Here is a 24,389-nt window from a genome sequence, read left to right as displayed (position 1 = left end):
GAATGACTCTGTTCAGGTGCTATGTATGCTCAAGAGCACAAGTTAGGAGCTTGAGGAGACCTACCATCTCCCATTTATTTATATTTCAGAAAAAATTCTAGCTAAAATCAATTGACTGTGATCATTAAGACCCAACAGATAGCATTGCTGGGTTTGCAGTCTTGGGAAAAAACAAGATAATGAAGTTTTATACTATAATAAACAAACACAAGCTGTTCTTGATATCATCTAGCCTATTCTTATTCTAAAATCACAATTTAAGTGACACACATTACTTACTTGTGCTGGTGGAGACTGCAGAGGATTGTTCTCAAGCAATAATACTTGTAACTGCACCATCTTTCTAAAACAAATTGGAATCACGAGCACTTTATTGCAGGAAAAGTCAAACTTTACCAAGGGAAGCTCTATAAGTTCTAAAAGTAACAGAAAGGATCATAGTTATTATGGTATTTATTTTTGTCACAAAATATATGAATTAAGTATTTTTGAATATGATTCTATTTGTAATTGGAGAAAATAAGGATTCCACAGTATAATAAATTAAATTTATTTTTCTTCTAAAAACAAGTTATGGACGATCCTGTTACTTTACTTATGTACTCTGAAGACCTTATAAATTACATTCTGTTTACAATGTCCACCCGGTGCTATAATCACAGCACTTGGCATTCTCAAGTATCTAGGCCAACTTGGCTGTTGGCAGCTGCTTAAAATCAAATCAAATACCTTTCATGCTGCAAAGGGAGGCATAGCTATTTAAGACTATAAATTCCAAAAAAAACAAGTGGTTTTGAAAATAAATTCTGTACCATATTAAGTAGAAAGAATAATCTCTAACTTCTGTTTCTAGTAATATAAACTATTGTTTCTCAGTTGGGGTACAATGTATTGTACTATTCTTTTCTTTCAAATGAGTATAGACAGTTTCCTAGAGTCGCTCTGTCAAAGATACCTTTTTTGGGATTGCTGATCAGGCAGAGCCAGGCAAGAAGGCTGGGTCTCTAACATAGGTCACAGCATCTCAGATTACTAAAGGATGGTCAGTATTGATGGCATAAACTCTGGAAATCCTGATGGGATCTCTCCAAAGGCATTGTCAGAATAAACAATGCTGCCACAATAAGGGATGGAAATGGGATTAAGTAAGAAAAATAGCTAAATATAGTCACTTTCCCCCACAACATTATCAATGTTGATATTAATTTAGGTAACTATAAAGAATTAAAGCAAAGCCAAATATAGTAACTGTTCCCTTTTGTGGGCAGGACTACATTACTAGTGTACTCAACTTTTTCTGATGCTTTTCATTACTAATATTGAATCAAACATTTAGTCCTTTCTTGTCTTCAAAGAAAAAATTGTTTGAGTAAGAACTTCAAGATTTAGCCCAGAAAAATAGCTGGCTTTCATAACTGCATCTTATCCCCACAAGTCCTGTAAATTTATAAACACCATATCTAGACTCACCTCATTTTTTATGATATGTACATACCTAAGGTGTATGTTAATAAGCACCACTTCCCCGTTTAATATCTTATTGCTTTAATATCCCCCAAATATACACACAGTTTTATGCCAATACTGTGTATCAGTGTGTAAAAACTAACCACAACAGTTTAATGGTGTTGGTAATCAAATACCAGAGACCAAGAGGACGATATAGAATTTCTTCTGGTGCATTTCCTAAGGTATCATCACTTGGACAGTAACATAATATTTAGGGCTGTCGATTAATCGCAGTTAACTCACGCGATTAACTCAAAAAAATTAATCGTGATTAATCGCACTGTTAAACAACAGAATACCAATTGAAATTTATTAAATATTTTGGATTTTTTCTACATTTTCAAATATATCAATTTTGATCACAACACAGAATATAAAGTGTATAGTGCTCACTTTATGTTATTTATTACATACATTTGCACTGTAAAAATGATAAACAAAAAATAGTATTTTTCAATTCACCTCATACAAGTACTGTAGTGCAATCTCTTTATCGTGAAAATGCAACTTACAAATGTTATTTTTTGTTACATAACTCAAAAACAAAACAATGTAAAATTTTAGAGCCTACAAGTCCACTCAGTCCTACTTCTTGTTCAGCCAATTGCTAAGAGAAACAAGCTTGTTTACATTTATGGGAGATAATGCTGCCCACTTCTTAATTACAATGTCACCTGAAAGTGAGAACAGGTGTTTGCATGGCACTACTGAAGCTGTCGTTGCAAGATATTTACATGCCAGGTGTGCTAAAGATTCATATGCCTCTTCATGTTTCGGCCATTGTTCCAGAGGACATGCGCCCATGCTGATGACATTAATTAAATTTCTGACTGAACTCCTTGGGGGAGAATTGTATGTCTCCTGCTCTGTTTTACCCGCATTCTGCCGTATATTTCATGTTATAGCAGTGCAAATATTTGTAATCAAAAATAAATATAAAGTGATCACTGTACACTTTGTATTCTGTGTTATAACTGAAATCAATATATTTGAAAATGTAGAAAACATCCAGAAATATTTAAATGGTACTGTATTCTATTATAGTTTAACAGCGCGATTAATCGCAATTAATTTTATTAATCATTTGACAGCCCTAATAATATGCAACTTCTACTCACACTGAAGCAGTACCGATTTGATTAGGCTTCTAATGCAAGTACAATGACCTCAGGAAAAAAACCACAGTACTTTTAAGTACATGATATACTTTTCTCCAAGATTCCTAAAATATTCTAGGACTCCACAGGGCTGATCCTCAGCTGGTGTAAATTGTCATAACTCCACAACAGAGCTAAAACATTTTATATCAGCGGAGGGTCTGCCTGCATAGGTCATTCATAAATAAATACTCTTCAAACCAATGATTTGAAGACAAGTATCAAGCCACCATGAATCACAAAGATAATTCATTTTAAAAAGACGCACATACTGCTTCTGTTTGGCAGTAAGTATTGTAGTATGTTGCTGATGCATGGTAAATCCACCAAATTCAACAAATTTTAGCACAAGGAAATGCGAGGTTTTTAATCTTACTTATTTACATAATTAAACATGCATATTTTCTAAGTTGTAATTAAAAAGTAATTTTAAAGTTTTTTTTCTTTTCTTTTTACCTTGTGGTAAAACCTTGAGGTAATTTCTTCTGATATTCAGTTCTCTTAGAGATTTCAACTGGCCTATCTGCTGTGGCAAAGTTGTGATTTCATTGCAGCTGACATCCTATATTAAAAGCAATAAGGAGATGATGAACTGTCTTCCCTCAAGACAGTTGACTATTATGGGTGTGAAATTCGAAGTACTTTGTTGATCCATTAAAACATGTTTTCCAGGTTAATGAAACGTAAATTCATATAACCTGCCATGTCTTATCTTCGCACTGAAAAACTAGCCATGTGATAAGTGTCACATCACATAAAACCAAAATACAGCATTTACTTAGGTTTGCTTAGTGAAGTTACGCAGAGGGCCATTTGGGCTCCTTGTTCATTTTCCTACATCTGTTTTTGATTTTCCAGTAAATTGCTGAAGGACTTTGCAATCTGCCGGGAGGGGATGGGGGAGGCAGAACACTGATAGGAAATGAACAATTTTCTAAAATCAAGCGACTCTCTTTTGATGGGACTCTAAATTAGATTACTTGCGGGGAGGTTTGGTGGAGATTGAAACCCAATTTATAATCTATTTAAAAAAAAATTGATTTAGGGATTTTTCCTTTTTTAAAACCAAAATGCTAGCAACACAAAAACATAACACAATTGCAGTTATTTTTACACACTAGTTTAAGAACTGGATATAGGAAGGGGCTCACAATTACCGGTAGGTATGCAATTCATACTTTAAACTCTACAGAAGGAGAAACAGTCTCCTCTTACAAAAGTCACCTATTTGAAAGAGAGAGAAAGAGAACTGGCAATTCAATGTGACAGTACCAATTTAAGATGGTGGGAAACAACTCTCCTCTTTTATAAAAAACATCATTTATTTGATGGGAAATGCAGAGGTTGTTAAAAGAGCATTAGGTAAAAAGTTTCAAAAGCACGTAAGTGACTTAAAAGCATAAGTCTCATTGAAAGGTAAAGGAATTTAGACTCCTAAATCATATAGGTGCTTTACCCTATTTTCTTGGTTAAGAGGTCCCAAGTTTACCACACCTAAAAATTATAATATATAGTTTTAATCAGAGTACTCTGTGAACTCAGAATGTCTGCAAGTTCTCCAAAGCACAGGAAGAGAGCACTCCACTGGTTAATTCGCAATGACAGGTGTACGGGCCCCACTATACTGAGTGCTGTGTGCTTTGTTCCTGTGATCAGGGAGGTTGTTGAAATTTACAAGAGGTACAAAAAGAACAATTCCTGTACATTTCAATGCCCCAATGGATAATTTATAGAGGGCTGAATTAGGCCCCTCATCTCAGGTTTTAACAACCTGGACCAAGATGAAGCTTCTGTTCATCTCACAATCTCTAAAAGAACAACTGCTAGAAAGTTAGATTTGTAAAGTTAAGATGCAGTACAAGATGGAGTTGATCCAACACAAGGTGTAATGGAAAGTAGGAAATGCATTAATACTAGTAATACATATATAAAATAAATGCATTAATAATACTAATACTGTTGATGCATTAATCAAGATTCTGAAAAGCCTAAAATCAGTAATCAAGATCAACTCCTGTCATCAGGGCATTTTAAAACAAGATCAAATTAACTTACAGGCTTTAGCTTATACTAGCAAACACACCAGTATGTAGTCAATATGACACTGAAAAGAACGCTGAACCTTTTGCCTAAACCTGTGATGCATTGTCATTTGACTAGAATGGTCCTGCAAGATTTCATGTGCTGTATAATATGGAGATCAACAAAAGGAAGGAGACACTGTATCTCCAAGAGTATGATTTACGTAGTGATAATACTTTCCCCTAAAGAGACAAGGGAATTTCTTAAGGACATTAACTCCTACTTTTACCGTTATTGTTTCAAGTGGCAGAGTTGAACAATACCCATAAGCTCAAAGATTCTGCAGTTCCCCAAAACAGGTTTCAAATTTAGTCCTTTGAAGGGAGTTTCTCTAATACTATTCAAACATATTATGTCCATGCCATTTCCAAATCAAGAATTTCTTCAAAGAATAATTAGTGAGAAAACTGAAGGGGGAGGGAGCTCTATTTGACAATATTGGATTGGGTATCAGAGAGATAAAAGTCTCCTTATCAGGATCCCACTGCAGCCAAAACTTCCTTCCCTTCTCAAAACAGAGCCAGGGAATTGTTTTAGGTTTTAGACAAGGAAATTAAAAAATCCTTGTTAATGAGTGCACTGGAAACTGTCTCTTGTCCAAACTACTGTAAAGTATGGTTAATTGCATAGTTCTTAGTCCAAATATTTTTAGGGATTTACTGCCCTAATTTTTATCTAAAGACTTGAAACAAGTTCATAATTAAGCATTTACTTTTTAGAACATACAGTTTAAAAGGTAAAGTGCCCCTCTTGCAGAAAAATTGTATGGTAAGGATGTGTCTAGAAGCATATTTCTATGTGTGTATGAATCTTTAATAAAACCGACTTGGTTTCAAGGTGTAAGAGAATTTTTCAAGGAAGTATAATAATTTTATGGTTGTTAGTAACTGCAAGGACAAAGTCTGCTGGTGACCTTTTAAGAAATCGAAGAATAAAACTCATCTCTTTAGTTCATAGTCACAAGATATCCAGAGATAATAGTATCTTTTATCCGACTCAACACTGCATACAACATTTTTTACTTTCTGGTTGGGTACGTATGACAAATCAAGAGCAGGGTACTCCTCCTAATTCCAGTATGTAATACATTACCCTGCTTTTGTTTTGCATCTTGGCTTCAAGGACATCTGCAGACAATTAAAATAATGTACTCTAAATGCCTTTTCAAATTCCAAAGGTTAATATTTGGTGAAGGTCAGACTTCTTCTAATAATTCCATTTTATTCATATCAGTTGTCTCCCTGTTTGACAACATGGACAAGCTCTCTCAAATAAGACTGGAGAACAATAGTCAATTTAAGTAAATTTCTATGGCAAGTGGAATTTGGAGGTCAAATAGTGGGCAAACAAGTTAGTACTGTTAGCACTATCGAAAGTTTGAAGTTAAGGGTTCTAAATACTCAGTTTTTTACAGTAGCGTATAGTTGTACACTAGAGCTACCTCCAAAGTCCTGCTCTACAGCAGCATGCAGCTTGTCTTCATGCAGCTAAGCTCCTTGGCACTGAAGGGATGCACATTTCCATACACGGGCCACATCTCCTCAGCAGCAGCAGCACAGTAATGCCGTTAACAGGCATCTCTTCATGGTCATGGAGAGGATTCACCCCTTAGGACAGGTGTAAACTACACCTCTACCCCGATATAACGCAACCTGATATAACACGAATTCGGATATAACGCGGTAAAGCAGAGCTCTGGGGGGCGGGGCTGCGCGCTCCGGCAGAGCAGCGCGTCAGCGTGTCTGGCTCCGACACGCTGCTCTGAGTGGCGTGTTAAGGGTGCCGGGCTGGGGCCAAGGGGTTGGATAAGGGGCAGAGGGTCTTGGGGGGGTGGTCAGGGGACAGGCAGCATGGGAGAGCCACAGCCCGAGGAGGGGAGCTGCAGTGCAGGGGAACGTCACACGGGCTCCATCCGGTGCCGAGAAGTTGGGGAAGACTGGTCCATGCGGGGAAGTTGCAGATCCAGGGCAGGGAGAGGTGCCTGTCCTAGACGGTGCCGTGCAGGTGCCCGTCCCGGTACTGGAGGGCTTGGCACACAGCGGGCCCGGCTGGCAGGCTGCGCCCCACTCGCAGCAGCGCCAGGCGGGTTCTCCGGGTCCACAACGCCGCACTACCTGCCCGCAGTCAGGGGCTCCGTGTGCCCCGGCGGGCAGCTGGCCACAGCGTCCTCACCAGAGACGGGCTGTGTGGGGCTCTGCGGAGGAGGAGAGACGGACTGAGCGCGGGCACTCACGGCAGGAGCCGCCCGCCGATAGCTCACCCTCCCCCGGCACTGCGTGGGCACGGGGCGGGGACCAGGCACATGTGGGCACCTCGGGTGAGGCTGCCTGCCCTGCTCCCCGTCGTGGGCTCAGCTGCTGCGCTCGGCTGGGCATGCTCCGCGGACAGGGCAGCGGCTGCCGGGTCAGTTCCCCCTGCCCCGCCCCCGCGGGGCTCGCCCCAGCTGATGTGGTCGAGCAGGTGTGAACGCTTCCGTGCGCCGGCTCCCCGGGTCCTAGTGCCCGTCCCGGTGCGGCGCGTGGCTCAGTGTGGGAGTCCTGGGAGTGATTAGGGATGGGGGGGGTTGGATGGGTCGGGGGTTCAGAGGGGTCAGTCGGGGGGCAGGAAGTAGGTGGGGGTTGGATGGGGGCAGGGCTATTTGCTGACTATTAATAACGGAGATGCTCGAGGCCAAAGCAAGTTCGATATAACGCGGTTTCACCTATAACGCGGTAAGATTTTTTGGCTCCTGAGGACCGCGTTATATCGGGTTAGAGGTGTATCTATAATAATTTCAATTCAGTTAACTCTAAAGCTTCTGTTTCACTCTGTGTCCATCTCACTTTTCAAAACTACTACATACATTTGGACCTGCTGAAGGGTTTCCACCATCTCAGTCCCATCTTCCGCAAAAAATTCTGTGTGCACTTTGAGCACTGATAGCAAGTAAAAATCATCAGGCTGTTGACCCACTGGATGATTTGTCAAGAGTTACATATTTTCCCAACATCTACAAAGTCAATTATTTTATTTAAACGAAAGAAAAACACAGTGTTGATTTTATTATTCATTTTCATATTTAAATTTTAAAACTTTGTATTTAATGTACCAAAGGCACTTACAGAATTTCCAGTCTGGTGCATACCTAGTTACCTTGCCATTAAAAACATTTGCTTTTGCTTTTTACTCATTATTAGAACCAACTCAGACAAGGAAGGGGGAGCTGGATTCAATTCTGGCTCAATCAGCCTTATTCAACTATATTTCAGTTGCAGCACACAACAGTTGCAGTTACACCTTCATTATCCCTTCTGAAGACAATTAGTTTCTCCAACTATAAATGAGGACAGAATTTAGTCTGCAGAATTTATTACTGGTGATTATATATAAAAAGAAAAGAACCCAGACTGACTTTTAGATCTCAGAGTTGAGTATGCAACATTGCCAACAGGAAAAAATATTTTCTTATAAACAGGACATTGAATATGAAATAACTGAGACAAACAAAATATCATGGAACTCTACAATGTCGTTTTACTAAGTCACTTTTCAGAGTAGAACCACAGTCAGCTGATTGAAACAGATTCAACTTTATTTTAAAAGAACTCAAAGGATTATGAAATCCTGTTGGTATACAGGAACAAGATTAATTTCACTCAATATCTTTAAATGTTAATGGTTACAAATTAGTAGAAAAGACAACTACAATGTGGTTCCATTCATTTTGGATTTCTTTCTGAAATTATTCTTATAAATGTTAATACAAGTTTATTCCAATAGATGGTCCAAGCAAGCAAGGATAACAATCAGTTAGTAGGTTAAGCATAATTAAACAAATGGTGGTGGTAAAGATATCCAGTTTTACTTTAATACTTATTATTGGAAGGTTTAGACATAGAAACTGACATCCATTGAATAAGATTCCAGGTGTCTTCCAGATTATTCAAACAGTCAGTAGTATGCCACTAAATATTAATAGGCCTTTCATCTGATTAAATCTTTTGTTCACTACCTACTAAAACATTTTAAATTTGCTTAAAATATTGATTGCTGTGTGTTTTCAAAGGGTGAAATTCACCATACTGCCAAAGACCAAATAAATCCTTAAACTATGTCTGAACTGGTGTAACTGGCACATATGAGTTTATGCAAGCCCTCAACATTAAGTGAATTTCATCCTGCACATCCATCTAAAAAATCATGATTCAGTCATGAGTTAACATTTTAATAACCAAGCCAGTTCTCTTAGAGCTTATGCCATCTGAGACGGTACTGAATGCAAGGAAAATAACTGAACTACTGAATTGTAATTAATTGCAACAACCAGAGGAAAGTTATTTTCCTAACCAATACTTGAAAATAATCTGAATGTTTACTAAAGTGGTAGCATCTAAATAGACATTAAAAGACATTTCAATGTTTCATTTCAGAGACTAAAAACAGATTTACACAACAAATACAATTTGCTCTATGGAATGTATTTACTAAAATCTGGGTGCAGTTAAATGGTGAAAATGTTAAATTTCTATAAAACAGTATTGTACAATAGCAACAGAAACATTATACTGGTAAATGCTTTTATTTGGGTTATGAGACCCAGCTTAATCTGTGACAACCTATCCATATAAACGTCTCTGCATCATATACTGTAGCACTATTTATCAATATGCTTTAATTTATATTCCACTTTACCCCATCCAATACGTCATAGGTTAGCAATTTCCAAGCAAACAATCCAATTTGAATAGTGACATAAATAATCACAGTGGTCATCAACATAAGGAGATTATGTCATCAGAACTGAATTATTCACATATTTAACAAACCTTGTTATGTTAACATGCTATTTTGTAACCATACAGAACACAGGAAAAAAGATTAGAGTCATACTTTCAGCTTTCACACAAGTTTTTCTACCCTCTTGTTCCAGTCAGATTCTAACCAAAGTGATACGTGCTACAATGTTGTTTTGCAATTATTTTTAGAAAAGTAATTTTTACATTTTCTTGCTGCCTCCAAAGAGTGACACTGATGCTGGGACTGGGAAGTAGCAGAATCAGTCAAGTCTGTTGTCTTTTGAAACAGTGGTCGTACAAAAGACAGTAGGAACCCAAAACAAAACAAAAATCCAAAGAGTCCTGCCTCCTCCTGAGCACAATTTGTACTTCTTTTGAACCTCTTAAATAATTTTGCTTTTAATTTTTAAAAGCTAAATCAGAAGCAGGGCTTTTATTTTTACGTAATGCAAATTCTCTGTTTACTCATGGAACTAGGGTTGCCAACTTTCTAATGGCAGAAAACTGAACACCCCTGCCCCACCCCTTCTCCAAGATCCTGCCCCCACTCACTCCATCCTCCCTCCTTCCATCGCTTGCTCGCTTATTTTCACCGGGCTGGGGCAGGGGGTTGGGTTGTAGGAGGGGGTGAGGGCTCCAGCTGGGGGGGGGGAGCAGGCTCTGGGGCGGGGCCGGGAAAGAGGTGTATGGGGTGCAGGAGGGGGCTCTGGGCTGTGGAGTGGAGCCAAGGGGTTTGGAGTGTGGGCAGGGGCTCCAGGCTAGGGGTTGGGGTGCGGGAGTGGGAGGGGGTGAGGCAGAGGGCTCTGGCTGGGGGTGCGGGCTCTGGTGTGGGGCTAGGGATGAGGGATTTGGGGTGCAGGAGGGGGCTCCAGGCTGAGGCCGAGGAATTCAGGGTGCGAGAGGGGGCTTCAGGCTGGGGCAGGAGATTGGGGTGCAGGAGGGGGTGAGGGCTTCAGCTGGGGGTGCGGGCTCTGCAGTGTGACCAGGGATGAGGGGTTTGGGGTGCAGGAATGGACTCTGGGCAATTTTTCTGCAAGAGGGGCTGAGGGGGGCGGGCTCCGGGAGGCGCTTACCTCAGGTGGCTCCCAGGAACTGGCATCACGTCCCTCCGGCTCCTAGGTGGAGAAGTGGTCAGGCAGCTCTGCGTGCTGTCCCTGCCCCCAGGCGCCACCCCCACAGCTCCCATTGGCCGCAGTTCAGAGCCGGAGGGACATGCCGGCTGCTTCCCAGGAGCCGCACGGAGCACTGGACTTTTAACAGCCTGGTCAGCGGTGCTGACCGGAGCCTCCAGGGTCCCTTTTCGACTGGGCGTTCCAGTCAAAAACCGGACACCTGGTAACCCTCCATGAAACAGTAACTGCATGGATAGTGCTAAACTACTTTGTCAGTGTGTTTCAACCTGTTCTCGATGGACTAGTAGGATGGGAAGGTATTTCAGTAGTTCTTCACTGAAACTGCTATCAAGGATGCCACTTAGTGTCAACTAAAATATGAAATGCAGTCCAACGAGAAATAGACTGGCACCACCAACTTATTCCAGGCTACATCTACACTACGGGGGGGGGGGGGGGTCGATTTAAGATACGCAAATTCAGCTACGCGAATAGCGTAGCTGAATTCGACGTATCAGATCCGACTTACCCTGTTGTGAGGACGGCGGCAAAATCGACTGCCGCGGCTCCCAGTCGACGGCGCTTACTCCCACCTCCGCTGGTGGAGTAAGCGCGTCGATTCGGGGATCGATTGTCGCGTCCTGACGAGACGCGATAAGTCGATCCCCAAGAGATCGATTTCTACCCGCCGATTCAGGCGGGTAGTGTAGACCTAGCCTCAGAGAGACCCCAAAACAGCCGTCAGATGACAAGGATGTTTATTCATTGCTAAGTAATGTCACATTCAAACCAGCAGTGACCAAGAGTTGACAGGATTCAAATCCCATTAATAATCCACCTAGTCATTCTGTCCCCTAAAAAGGGAGATGTTTAATACTCCTGAATTGTACTTGCAAATAAAAACTTAATAAAATAAATCCACTAATAGATTAAGCATAAAGTAAACCATCATTATAACTAGCAGTTTCATTTTAAAGTAGTGACATTGTTTTTGTTTGTGTTTTAATTTGATAACTTTTTAATTTTCATTAAGAAGTCATTATAAATATGATGAAGTATGAAAAAAGATAAACCAATAAAGTACACATTTCACAAAAAAGAAAAACATTAAACATCCTATAAGCCATTATAAAGACCCCATACATCCCAAGGGAGAGTAAGAAAAAAAAAAAAAAGTATCCAACTACAGTTAGCCCAACTATAGTTGTAAGGGCTGAATCCTGAGACCTGCTGAATACTCTCAGCTACTACTTAAACACCCCAATCTTGCAACTAGCTCCACGGAGGGACAGCCAGTTGCAGGACTGGGGCCAAAGTTAACTCAACACCATGTAACAGGTTCAGGCTTTAAGGATAGGAAATATTATTTAAAAAATAAGATGGGTGAGCAGACACTTTCTGACACCACGGTGACAACACCTTAGAAATACCCAAGATAGAAGCAGTAGGTAGAGACTATACCAGTAAGAAAAATGTTGCAATATAATTTCTACTGGGAATTCAGGAGCAATGCCAGAGTAACTGGTTCATTTACTAATGGCTATTCTCAAAAGGGTTAGGTGATCAGAAATAAACAGAAGACAGTCCAAAACAGTTTACACTTTAAGAAAACAAGGCGTCATATAAAGGGAAGAAAGTGAGGGAGGAGAAAACATTAAAATATATATAGTCTTTTACAGATAACCTTTTCATATATATTTGTAATTTAAAAAAAAAATTCTCAAGTGCCATTTAGTTCCTGCCCTCCATGCCCTCAATAACTGGCTGATTTCTTATAGCCATTACAGAAGGGGTAGGTTTTGCAGAAAGAGGACAGTGGCCGTATGGATCACTTCAGAGAAGACATTCCATGCATAATGGACAGCATGGAAATATTTGTGAGAGAAACTAAAAGAGACTGAAAAGATGAGCATAATTTGTAAAACACAATGAGGTAAGAAAAGAAAAAAAAGACGAGTTGAGAGGGGCAGAGCTAGGAAGGGACTTGGAGGCCTGAACAAGAAACTTGAACTTATTGCAGCAAAACAGGGAGCCAGTAGGAATGATTTGGTCATGCAGTGAGAACAGAGGAATGATTTGGTCATGCAGTGAGAACAACAGGTAGGCAAGATGATCTTCACTGATGTGTTTTATATGAACCCAAGGATAGTGATGTGGATGACAGGGAGCCTGGAAAGGAGACAGTTACACTGTAACATTTTTCCTATTTGATGCAATTAAGAAGTTCACCACATATTAAGGGGCACTGACTGTGTAACAGTGATTACTGTATCATTAGGCTTTTGCAGGACGTTCTTTACAAAGTTGATTATACTGTAACTAGTAATAAAACAAACAAAAAACAAACATTCAAATCAGTAACATACCAGTTCCATTAACTGTTTTAGCTGACCTATCTCTTCTGGAAGGGAACCTAGCTTATTGTTACTTGCAATTAAGACTTTTAGAGGAAGACCACACAGGCAAGCTGGCAAAGAAGAAAGCTGATTTCGACTGCAACAAAAGAAACAAAAACAAACATTAAAAATACAAGTTACATTCTATTGTATCCTCACTTAGAAAATATGAGATTACAATGTGCTATTTAAAGAGTCCAGTTATTGAGATATCTTGATATATCAACTTGCATGCACATAAAAAAGGGTAAATGAAAGTTTTGGAATAAAAACTGCATAAAAACATCAAACATAAGCAAAATTAGAAAAAAATCTCCATTTAGTGAACAAAACAGCTTTATGGAATATCACCGTCCTGAAACAAAAGAATTAATTTTATAGTTTACTCATGACTATACTGCATGAACAAAGTGACATCAACTTACAACAGCTGTTTTCCTTCACAACAAATACAGGAAACTCAGTGAGGGCAGTAGCTGCAAGCATTTTAAAAAATCTATGATTTTACTGAAGTAAGCATAAATATGACACTTTTTCCCCCCAGCTAACTGAAAGACAGGCTAACAACTGATCATAGGAAAAACACTGGCATGCCTCCGGTTCTCAAAAACACAGCTACATGCGAAGACTTCTCTCTGTGTCTGTTGCAACCCGTTTTTCCACCAGGAATTTGAAGCACCGAAAATTCTTTACAGCCCGAAACTCTTCACATATTTCAGATTGGAAAAGCCAAGTTGTTTATTCTCTTACCTGATCATTCGTTTTCTGTGACTTGATCTTGCAAAATAGACTATAGTGTTTTCTCCCTCTTTGGTAACAACAATAGAAAAGATGGCAACCAACCAAATCCAACATTTATTAATGAACTTTACTATAACACAACACCACATTATATGAACACCTCACATATATTAAAGTTCCCTGTGAGTTAGGGATGTGTTATCATACTTATTTTGCAGATGGGAAAACTAAGGGACAGGAAATAAAATTACTTGCCCAAGGCCACACAGGAAGTCTGTGGCAGAGCTGGAGAGTATACTTCAAGGCTTCTGATTCCTAATACTGTGATTAAACCACAAATCTATCACTCTCCCATCCTTGAAAAGTTTCTCCTTCATTGTTCCTCCTTTGCGCATTCTTTGCTCCCCAGTTTGAGAAAATCTTTATGTGAAAGAATGAAGGTTAGCCTGCACTTCTCATCCCTAACAGGAACTTCCTTTTTCTAAACCTCATAGGATAATGTTCATCAGGCTGGGTTGGTGTATTAATCAACTCAGTTAAACAAACTAACAGTTAACTCTGTGTGTTTCTGTGACTTTGATCAGAATAGACAACAGTGTTCTAAACAACAGTATCTGACAGGACTCTCAGAATGCAAAGGCTAATCTGAATGGGAAGACACCAACTATGATCCCAATCATTTCTTCCATTAAAAGAGAAACCTCAAAGGAGGGCTGTCTCCAAACCTCTCTCAGCCAAATGCAGCAGTCACCAATGCCTGATCAAGGTGCCCAGCACAGTTTATCTAACAAGGTTTCACCTCTAGCTGTCAAGGAAGAAACTACAGCCCAGTTGGTGTATGCTCTGATCCTGATCAGGAAGGACACTGCTGCTGTGATTCTTATATACAATTCTTTAAGCACAATGGCATATCAGGAAGCCTCAAGGCCATCTGAATCCTTCAAAATGGATAAACAGTAAATCAACCTTTGTAAAGGCTCTGTTCCCGCAGAGAAATTTTAAAAGTAACCCCACAATTTTTTTTAAAGGTCTTGTGCTCATCTTAGTTTCTTTCTGGTGTATAAATATGAGCTGAAAGGGTTTGTGGTTTCTTTCTTTCTTTTTTTGCTTTAAAAATAATTGGACATCTTTGTTAAGAATTCAACAGGCCAACTCTTTCAGTTAAGGAGTGAGCAATCACAATGCATTCCTGAAGTGAAAAGTTCAGGGTTCTTGGCATGAGATGATGGAAGAAGCAGAGTTACCTGGATATCTGAACTGTTAGAAGTAATGCCTAAAAATTCTCCAAAAAAACATAGGCACAATCAGAGTAACACACCAAGCGAGGAGGGAAGGTTCCCGCCTAACAGCCTGATCCACAATGCTATGCAAGCCACCAGAAAAGTGCTAAATTAGCAGCAACACACAGAAAACACCCAAGTCATATCATTACAACTGTTAGTTCTGGCCACAATGTTTCAGAAATTCCTTCAAACTTTCTTAATGTGAAAAAGCAGAGAATTCTGGATCCTAATGAATTTCAGACTATTTGAGCTGATATAGCTGATCTGAAAACCTAACAGCAGAAGGCTACAAATTAAATCTTTTCTTGATAGTTCCTTGCAAACTTATGTCTACCGGGGGCCCCTCAAACAAGCATTAGGTTTTTTAGGCAGGTCAAACAGAAAAGAGTTAAGTTCACCTTATGGAAGAAAGCCATTTATCAGAAAATTATTCTGGGGGTCTGTAGAACTAGAATGCCGATTTAGGATCCAAGGTGGGACAGGCTGTTTCCATAGCACTGAGAGCTAAAGAGTGAATAATGAGAACCCTTTTTCTTGTCCTTTAACCAGAAATTCTGGAAGACCTTTTGAATCTATCTTCCCCACTAAGCTTCCAAACCACATTGCAGAACAAACATTTCTCAGCAGGTAAACCCAGTTCTCATGAATTCTGAGTTTGAGGTTTAAATATCAGTTTCAGACCCAATGGAGGCTTTTTCTTCCTGCGAAGGAGCAACTTAGCAATCTAGATAAGGAGAGATGAGTAGAGGCTGCAGCATTACATAGTTGGCTGTAGCTGAATGGTTTATCAAAGAAATAAATCTAAGACTCTGGAAAAAGCATAAAAAGAAAAACAGTTGGGGTAACACAAGACTGGCTTCTTTGGGACTTTTTCTTGGTGGAGAACAAAAGGAACCTTGTTTAGATTGGAATACTAAACAATATTCATATACTCAGGTAAGCAGAGCAGAGAAAAAGGCAGAGGGTTGGGAACCTTCACTCCCTTCCACCTGGGGCTCAGATTGAGCTGATCAGCAGTGAAGTGCATCAGCACTTCTTTTATGCTTTTTTGTTCTCCAGAATCTAGGCTTTCATTTTAAATAAATAAAACTACGACTCTAGCTGCTACCTTGCTGGGACAGCCTCAAAGACATGAACTGAAACAGTCACTTTTGCAAATGTATGCAAAATTTGGAACAATAGCTCTCAAAGTGTGACCTACCTTATTCATTTCAAAGGATGATAAGGTGCCCAATGATAATATTTTAAATGTCAATATTTTTAACATTTCACTGATCTTCAAAACACATAAGGTGGTGAGGGTGGATCATATTACGACAGCCCATTTTGTCACCACAAATGACTGGGTTTGGGAGAGTACTGCCACTTCCTCCCATAATCAAGTAAGAGCCAAATCCTCACAGACATAGAAGTCTCACTGCAGGTAAGCCAAGCATAAGGGGTCTAGCAGAGCCCATGGTATATTCAGAATCCACTGAGAAGGAGCTGAATTCAAGGAGATCAGAGAATGCATGATCATATTTTGAACCTCTGCAGTCTACTGTGAGCAGCATCTCATCCGGGGAGAACTCCTATTGTGGATGGAGCTCACTACATTTTTCCCCATATACAATCTGACCTCTCCTTCCAACTAAGGTTCATCCTCCCACTACTGCTTTAGCTGGAGGGACTGTTCCATCAGGTAAGCTGCTTTTTCCCCTTCTTCTGACTGAGTTCTGAAGAGTGCCTGTCAGGTGCTACCTCTGGAGCAGTGGTTCTCAACCTGCGGCCCAATCAGCACAGAGCTGCAGCCCATGTGACATCCTCAAGGCCATACAGGTAGTATTGGATGCGGCCCGCAATGGTAAATTGGTTGAGAACCACTGCTCTGGAGGAAGCCAGGGCTGTCCCAATAGCAGCAGCTCTCATAATATGAATACAATGTACCATAGCAGCAGGGGGTGGAAAGTTGCTACAGGAAACACATTTTTTGAAGTTCTCTTTTTAATGTTAGGGTTCTCTGGAACATTTTATTTATTTATTTATTTATTGCATACTCAAGTGCTGCAAAGAAGATGACGTGCAAATGGGCCACATGGTCATTCTCCTGCATCTCTGCAGTAGCAGGGGGTATTCCAACAGAGAGCTGGGTTATAGTGAAGGAAGAGCCACAGAGAGAGAAAAGCTATTCTTGTTTTGTTCCCATACTGCTTGTAATTTTGCCAGTCAGAGGGAAAATACTCTGGTCTGTGCTGAGCCAGATCAAGCCATAGACATACATTTTAATTTTGTTAAACTGGAAAATAATAAATTGTTAAGAGGCTTGTACACTCAAAATCTCTTACTAACAACAACAAAAAAATGGTTAAGGGACTTCCTCCCCCAACTTTACAGCATCCCTTGGTACATCTCATTTTCAAATTAGTATCCAGTGTCCTTCCAGCATAAGGAGTAAGGATTGGCATCATACTGTATTGTATGTAATATATTGTGTAGTACTTCAAATTGAACAATTTTGCATTATTGATCAAGAGAAACCACTGAAATCATTTCAATTAAAATCATAAACAAGGATTTAAATCCAGTAACGCTTAAGAACAAGGTTAGTGCATTAACCCAGTGAATCAACACCATTTCAAAAAATACGTTTTTTAACAAATTTTGTGGTGGGCCAGCACATTCACCAATGCATGTTCAGTTTTCATGTTAAGTAGTTGCTTGCTCTCAACCTTGACCCACCATCCATTTTAAAAAGAACGCAGAGGAAGGGGGGGAGGGGAGAGCCCTTAATAATTGTGCCCATTATTTCTACCACATGATTTCCAAGCTCTGGCTGCTGATCTATCTAGTGACTGATGGCATATGGAATTATAGCCCTGGGTCTGGTCCTGTATGTCACGAGTTAAATTCTCTCCCACAAATGCTCATTAATTCTCTAGCTTACATAAATTTATTCACCCAGAATGCACATGTGCACCTGCAGTGGGTTATTGTTTAAATTTAGATATGACTTTATAGATTTTTAAATACCATAAAAGGATAAATCAAGAGTCAACGAAGGCTGCTGTTGGAAAAAAGATGACAAAACATGCTTTCCCAGAGTAAAAGCAGCAAGCACTCTTCTGTGGTGAACACAATGATTTTATTTCAACCTGTGGTCAATCATCATTAACTTTTTCTTAAAAGGGATATGTTATGTCTGAACATTGGCACAAATCATCTAGCATTCAGGAGCCATACCCCATCTGTTCTAACCACATCTGCCCAAGAGGTCTGCAGGTGTTCAGCTAACAAATGGCTTATGAAAAGAGGCTAGGGAAGGGGACAGCAATATAATGAATCCAGTGCTGGAAAACAAGTTGAGACTAGACTGGAGTAAGGCTGCTCACTGTTCCCCATTTCACTGATTTCTATATCACACGGAAACTTGAGAAATTCACTGAGAAAGATCATTAGAAATACATTTACAAAAAAAAATAATTTAGGAAATAATAAAGCCCTTAGAGGGAACATATTTCCTTCTTCGTAGTAAAATGATTGTCCTCCTGGTGGATAGAGTGTGTGGGGGGAGGGGATTGGCACACAGAATAAAAGGAATCATATTTAGACAGGGACACCTGGGCGGATTCAATTCCCTGTCCCTCCTCAGCTATTTTAGAGATATTGGGGGAGGTTTGGAAGTTGGGAGTGACAGGAGGAGGAGACATGACTCTTAGTTAGCACTAAGTAAAAATGTTAATTTACATTGTGGTTTGGAGTTATTTTCTTGGGTAAAGTTCCTACAAGATATGTCACAAAAATCAACAGAGTGGTTTGCTTCTCAACTCTTGGTTTTCCCATGAAGCTGAAGATTTTTCTGACTCAAAACACCTGGCTTTCTTTTCCTTACAGGTTAAAATCCTGTACCAACTACCATTAACTTTAATTTACATTCACACCCTCTTAAAAGCTATTTTAAAATATATGTCACTGTTCAAGCCTCTAAAGAATGAACAATTTATGCATGACTGTATTTTGAGAACCCAAGACAGATTTCATTTATAATTGCATTAAATGTCCCAAATTCCCACATGGATCTCTCACATTCATCTCCACAGTTTCTTTTATCCAGTTCTGAATCTTGACATCTGCTCCAAAAGCTATATATTAAAATCATTATTTATATATCTACATAGTCTTCTATCCAAAAAATTCAAGATGCTTTACAAATATTTTAGCTTCAAAAAACCCTGTGAAGGTAGGTAAATACTTTTATCCCCTTTGTACAGGTCAGGAAACAGACATAAATGTTAAGTGGGATGCCCAAGATCACACAGAAAGTCTGTAGTAGCCATAATCAGAATCTAATCCTATGCTTTAAAGCAGAAGACAATCATTCTCATGAAATTATGATGCCTAAATCCAACTGTTTCCAGAGTGTCAGTGTTCTGAAAGAATTACTATAAAATGTTTATATCCAGATCCACAACTTAAACTGAAAGTTATACAAAAAGCAACTTTGGCTGAGATTTCTAAACTTGATTTCAACTGAACACAGATCCAACAAAATTACCAAACACCAGCAACATACAATATAAAAGCTGACCATTTCTCTGTTTTGGAAAGGCTAAGAATAAAGACAAGAAGAAAATAGCAAAGGCATACCACTGCCCTGAAGAAAGTCAGGTTTAAGTTTATTGGGAGGAGAGTATAATGCAGTTTTGACTACGTACATCTGTACTATATTTGGGCTGTTCCAACCAACAACTATTTTCCCATAATCCAAATGGGAATACAAATAAACAAATACTATGCAGCTATCCAGAATACAAATAAACAAATTCATTTTCTTTACACTAAATCATTGAGAGGCTGCAAGCACAACTACCTAATAATAAATTTAGAGCACACGTATAACATCACCATGGCAACAACAATCTTATTTCTGTCAGTTCTCCATCTCCTCACTCTTTTTATCAGCACTTTGAAATGATACTTGAGAACCATAATTAATTTCTTCATATAAAATATCCTTAGTTCCCTCTTCAAACTGGAGTTGAAGATATGACATTCATGTCCAGTAAGGACTGTCTAAAATTTAATATTTCAGAGCACTCATTAATGGTGAGAGTGATTAATTAAAATAAATAAAAAAACAAATAGAAAATATATATGAGAAAATATATCTGGAGATGGGACGACAGAGCCAGATTTCAGTTCCAGTAATCGTACAGCTCAAGGAAAAGAAAACTACTCAGCAACAGGGGGGGAAGTATAAGGGTCACATTGTGTAATTAAATTTAAAACTTAATTTGCCAGGTTACTGTGACTACAAAATGACCTTAGAGAATTTGCCCTCAATTATTTTAATAACAGTGAGTAGAGCAAGAGGTTGGTAGAATAGGATATATAATAGGAAAGTCCGAATGGGAAGCAGAGTTTACTTTCATCACAGCGCCATTAAATTATGGATGGTAAAATATACCCTCATTATTGCTGAAAGTGCAGAAACAGAGAAGGGTGCATAGACACACCAAACAGAAGAGGCTCTGTTTCATCAGTGGCGCCAGTATATGGAACAGGAAAATTTATTTTGATTAAACAAATATATCCTTTCTCTGAGTTATAAGGTCCAACTGCCTTTCAGCCTGCTTGCAACTACATAGGCAGAATCAGACCTGTCACTCACTGATAAGGGAGGGCTAACACAGCTTCCTTAGAAAAGGATAATCCCCCATGTGGATTAAAACTTGTTAATAAGTTTATACACTCTATAGCAATAAACAATGAATTCCTATTGCACGGCATAACTTTATTGACCAAAATTTGAATGAACCTAGCAGGATTTTTTATCCTACTGGTCAAATAAATGCTTCATATAAAGGGAGGGTCAGATCTGTGGACTTTAACTCAGAGAAAGGAATAAATAAATGTTCCTATTTTCTTTCAATACAAGGTCCACAAACCCATTAACCAATGGGATTTTTATAGCAGTTTGTCTCAAGGAAGATTCACCTAACAGAACTATATACAAGGTTTTAAGTTCCTTCTCTAATTCTGCAAGCAACCTGCTATCAAAGACAGCTTCCTCCCAGTAAAATGTTGAGAAGGTATGAATAACCAGGTGTCTGCCCTGCAGATCCGGAGGCTCCTGCTGCTCTTAGTAAGTGGGCTTTGAGGCCGGTTGGGGGAGAAGCTCTTTGACTTGCATGCTTCATGGGTGCACCATCTCAACCACCCTGAAATGGAAGATTTTGAGGTTCTTTCCTTTAAATGCTGGATGTTAGAAAAAGAATAGAGCATTAGACTTTTGAAAAACCTGTATGTGACAGTGTAACGGGGCGGTCACCCCGCTCCAGCTAAGAAGGGGTTAAAAGCCAGCCCTTGGAGAGGGCAGGGGCTGAGATAGAAAACCCTAGGCTGATTGGGGAAACAGCCGCAGCTGGGCCATGCCCCAATCAGGCCGCAGCTCGCCCTATAAAGGGGCTGCTAGGCTGAGGCTCAAGCAGACTCCCTCGAGCTTCTGAGAGGGAGGGACCTGGCTGCAGGGACTTGAGCAGAGTACCTGAGTGGAGCAGGGCTGGGGAAAGGCAGAGGAGCTGGGGAGCTCCAGCTTGGAAAGCCCCAGGCTGCGGCCTAGCAGAAGGCCAATGGGTACTGGGGGTTGCAGAGGGCAGCCCAGGGGTAGGCAAAGGCGGCAGGTCCAAACCCAACCTTGCCGGTGATGAGTAGGCTGATACTGCAGTCTGCCCCAGGGTGCAGGGGCTAGACAATGACTAGCAGTAGCCTTATACTGAGGTGAGGTGAGGAGAGGATAGTGGGTGGGAGTTCCTTGGGGAGGGGAGACCCTGAGACTGAGGGGTGTACGGCCAGAGGGCAGCACTCCAGATAACGGGGCACCGGGTCCGGGAGGGACACGGGGGCCAAGCGGCAGCGAGACACCGGCCTGCAGAGGGTGCTCCGGAGGCTGGATGAGCTAATTCCCGGAAGAGACCAGCAGGAGGTGCCGCAGGGGTGAGTCTCACACGCTTACAGACAGATAAAGATCAAGTGGGCTCTCTGAACATCCAAGCCAGAGCTTCTTTCTTGGGTCAAATGGAAGAAAGTATGTGCCTACTACTCTTGGCTCACCCTTTCAGGAGAAAAAGGAGGAGGGATGTTACACTTCAAATGTGATGCAGACAGGTCTACCAGCAGGACCCCAACTTTCATCATTAGTAACTAAAACACTTCTAGATGAAGACTCCACTCCACGTGATCTAGCTGTTCCCTGCCCAGCCAGTTTGCCATAATGTTTTTTTCTGCCTTGAATATGTAGAGCAAAAAGAGATTACAGTTTCCCCCTGCCCAGAACATCAGAAGGTGGGCTTCCTTTTGTAGGGTTGGTGACCTTATCCCACCCTGTTTGTTGATGTAGAACACTGCATTGGTGTTGTCAATCATGACTAGGACGTGGGCATTGTTTATCCATGAAGAGAGGATCCTGAGTCTATAGTGAATTGCTCTGAGATCTAACCATAGTTTAGTTTGTACAGTGCCTAGCACAGTGGGGTTCTGGTCCATGGTTGGGGCTTCTAAGCACTACAATAAAACAATAATAGACTGCTTCTCCTCTTGCTCTGTCAAGTGCCTGGTACTAAATTCATCTTCACATGAGCTCCCCCCATCCTCTGAGGTGGGTATCAGTGGTAAGCACTATTCTTGTCCAACTCAGGTAAGGGAAATCCCTTCTTGAAATTATGACTGTTGAGCCATCAGCTCAAAGAGGTTATTAGACTCTGAGGAAATTGGACTCTCCTGGTAGGATGAACTGGTGTGAGGAGATAGGGACAGCAGAAATGACTGGAGAGGTCTCATGTGCACTCGGGCTCATTGTTGTGTCTACATATGGCAAGACCATCCCCACTAATTACATCAGGGAGTGGACTGAAATATCCCAGAGGCTGCTGACCATCTGCCATTTTTTCTGTCTCTCGAGAAACACACAATCTGTGGGAGCGTGCCAATTTCCAACCCTAGGTGAGCTATCTGAGTGTGGGGTCTAGTTTGCTCTTTTCCCAATTTAGAATGAAACCATGCTTCTCTAGGTTCCCGATTAGCCTTGAAGTGCTCTGTACCAATTTGTCTTTGGACAGAGCCCTTTTCAAGGCATCAAGGAATGGACAGAGTTAAACCCTCTCCTCCCCCATCCCCGCTTCCTGTCTGAGGGCAGCTACTAGGACAATGGGTAACTTTGTAAATATCTTGGGGAAGGGGAGGTGGCAAGGCTAAATGACAACAAAATGCACCCGAAGTGCTGGGATCTAAAAGGTAAAATAGAGAAATTTGCAGTGAAATTCTAGGGATGTGAAGGTACACATCTTTCAAGTAATTAATAACTTAATTTCCCCTTGCTGATTGCCACCAGGCTGAACTTCAGTGTTTCCATGTTGAATCTGGGCTCTCTCAGGAACTGGAGATGCTTCAGGTCCAGCACAACACTGCCACCTCATGATTTCTTCTTAATCAGAGGGGAAAATGGAGTATAAACCTTTCCCCTTCCTCCCCACCCACCTTTTAGGAAGCAGGAGTGGTTCTACTGACCCAATTTCCTGATGATCTGGATTTGCTGATCCTAGCTCAGGAGACCAACTCCATGAAGGTCCCTGCCCGACCTGGATCTGCTGAGGTACACAGGACTCTTGGTTGCAGAACACACAGAGATCTCCAATGCAGGCATTCCACAAGTGGGGTGCCGCAGACAGCATATATTCATGCTTCACCCTTCTTTCTGACTTGTTCCCGGCACACTGGCAGGGGCCCTTCTAATGGTGTTTCAACAGTAAAGAGGAACTGGACCCTTAAATCCCTACGCAGGGGAGGACCAGAAACACAGCTACAGAAACAAATGTATGGCCAAAATCTTTTTTTAATAACACTTTTGCTCTCCATCAGGAATTCCAATAAACCTTCCTGCAGCTATGGAGACAGAACAGAAACCTGGTGGGCTCTTCAGTCATGTCATGACTTCCCCAATCACTGACTTAAAGATCTAGTTCTGCCTATGTAGCTATATGCAGAATGAGAGGCCATTGATGGATCTATGGACCTTGTAGAGAAGAAAGAATGTCAGGTACATCTTGTTTATGGGCCATACTGGGATGTGCTGGAAAGTGTCCTACAGACTGATAGCACAGAATTCCCCAAGATTAACTACCCGAATCAATGAGTTGCAACAGCAAATTGGCTCAGGGTATTAGGCAAAAATACAAGCCATTACAGACCACATTTGAGAAACCAGTAGCAATTCAAAGTATGATACTTTGTAAACTAACAAGGGCTCTACTCTACTGAAAAATTGAGAATTCAAGACTTCCAATGATTTATAGTCATTTTT

General features: G+C 40.5%; 1 protein-coding gene across 1 annotated transcript in view; it reads right to left on the bottom strand.

Annotated features, from left to right (window-relative positions):
- Window positions 1-24,389, bottom strand: part of LRCH1 (leucine rich repeats and calponin homology domain containing 1) — a 248,329-nt gene that overhangs the window by 104,211 nt on the left and 119,729 nt on the right. The window contains exons 3-5 of the mRNA XM_065402085.1: window positions 13,002-13,128; window positions 3,123-3,228; window positions 280-416 (exon numbers count right to left, since the gene is read on the bottom strand). Coding sequence (XP_065258157.1) covers window positions 280-416; window positions 3,123-3,228; window positions 13,002-13,128 — 370 coding nt within the window. The remainder of the gene's footprint in view (window positions 1-279; window positions 417-3,122; window positions 3,229-13,001; window positions 13,129-24,389) is intronic.

This window comes from Emys orbicularis, chromosome 1 (assembly GCF_028017835.1).
Source record: "Emys orbicularis isolate rEmyOrb1 chromosome 1, rEmyOrb1.hap1, whole genome shotgun sequence".
NCBI lineage: Eukaryota > Metazoa > Chordata > Testudines > Emydidae > Emys > Emys orbicularis.
The sequence above is the reverse complement of the archived record's forward strand: the minus strand, read 5'-3'. Positions and strand labels throughout refer to the sequence as shown.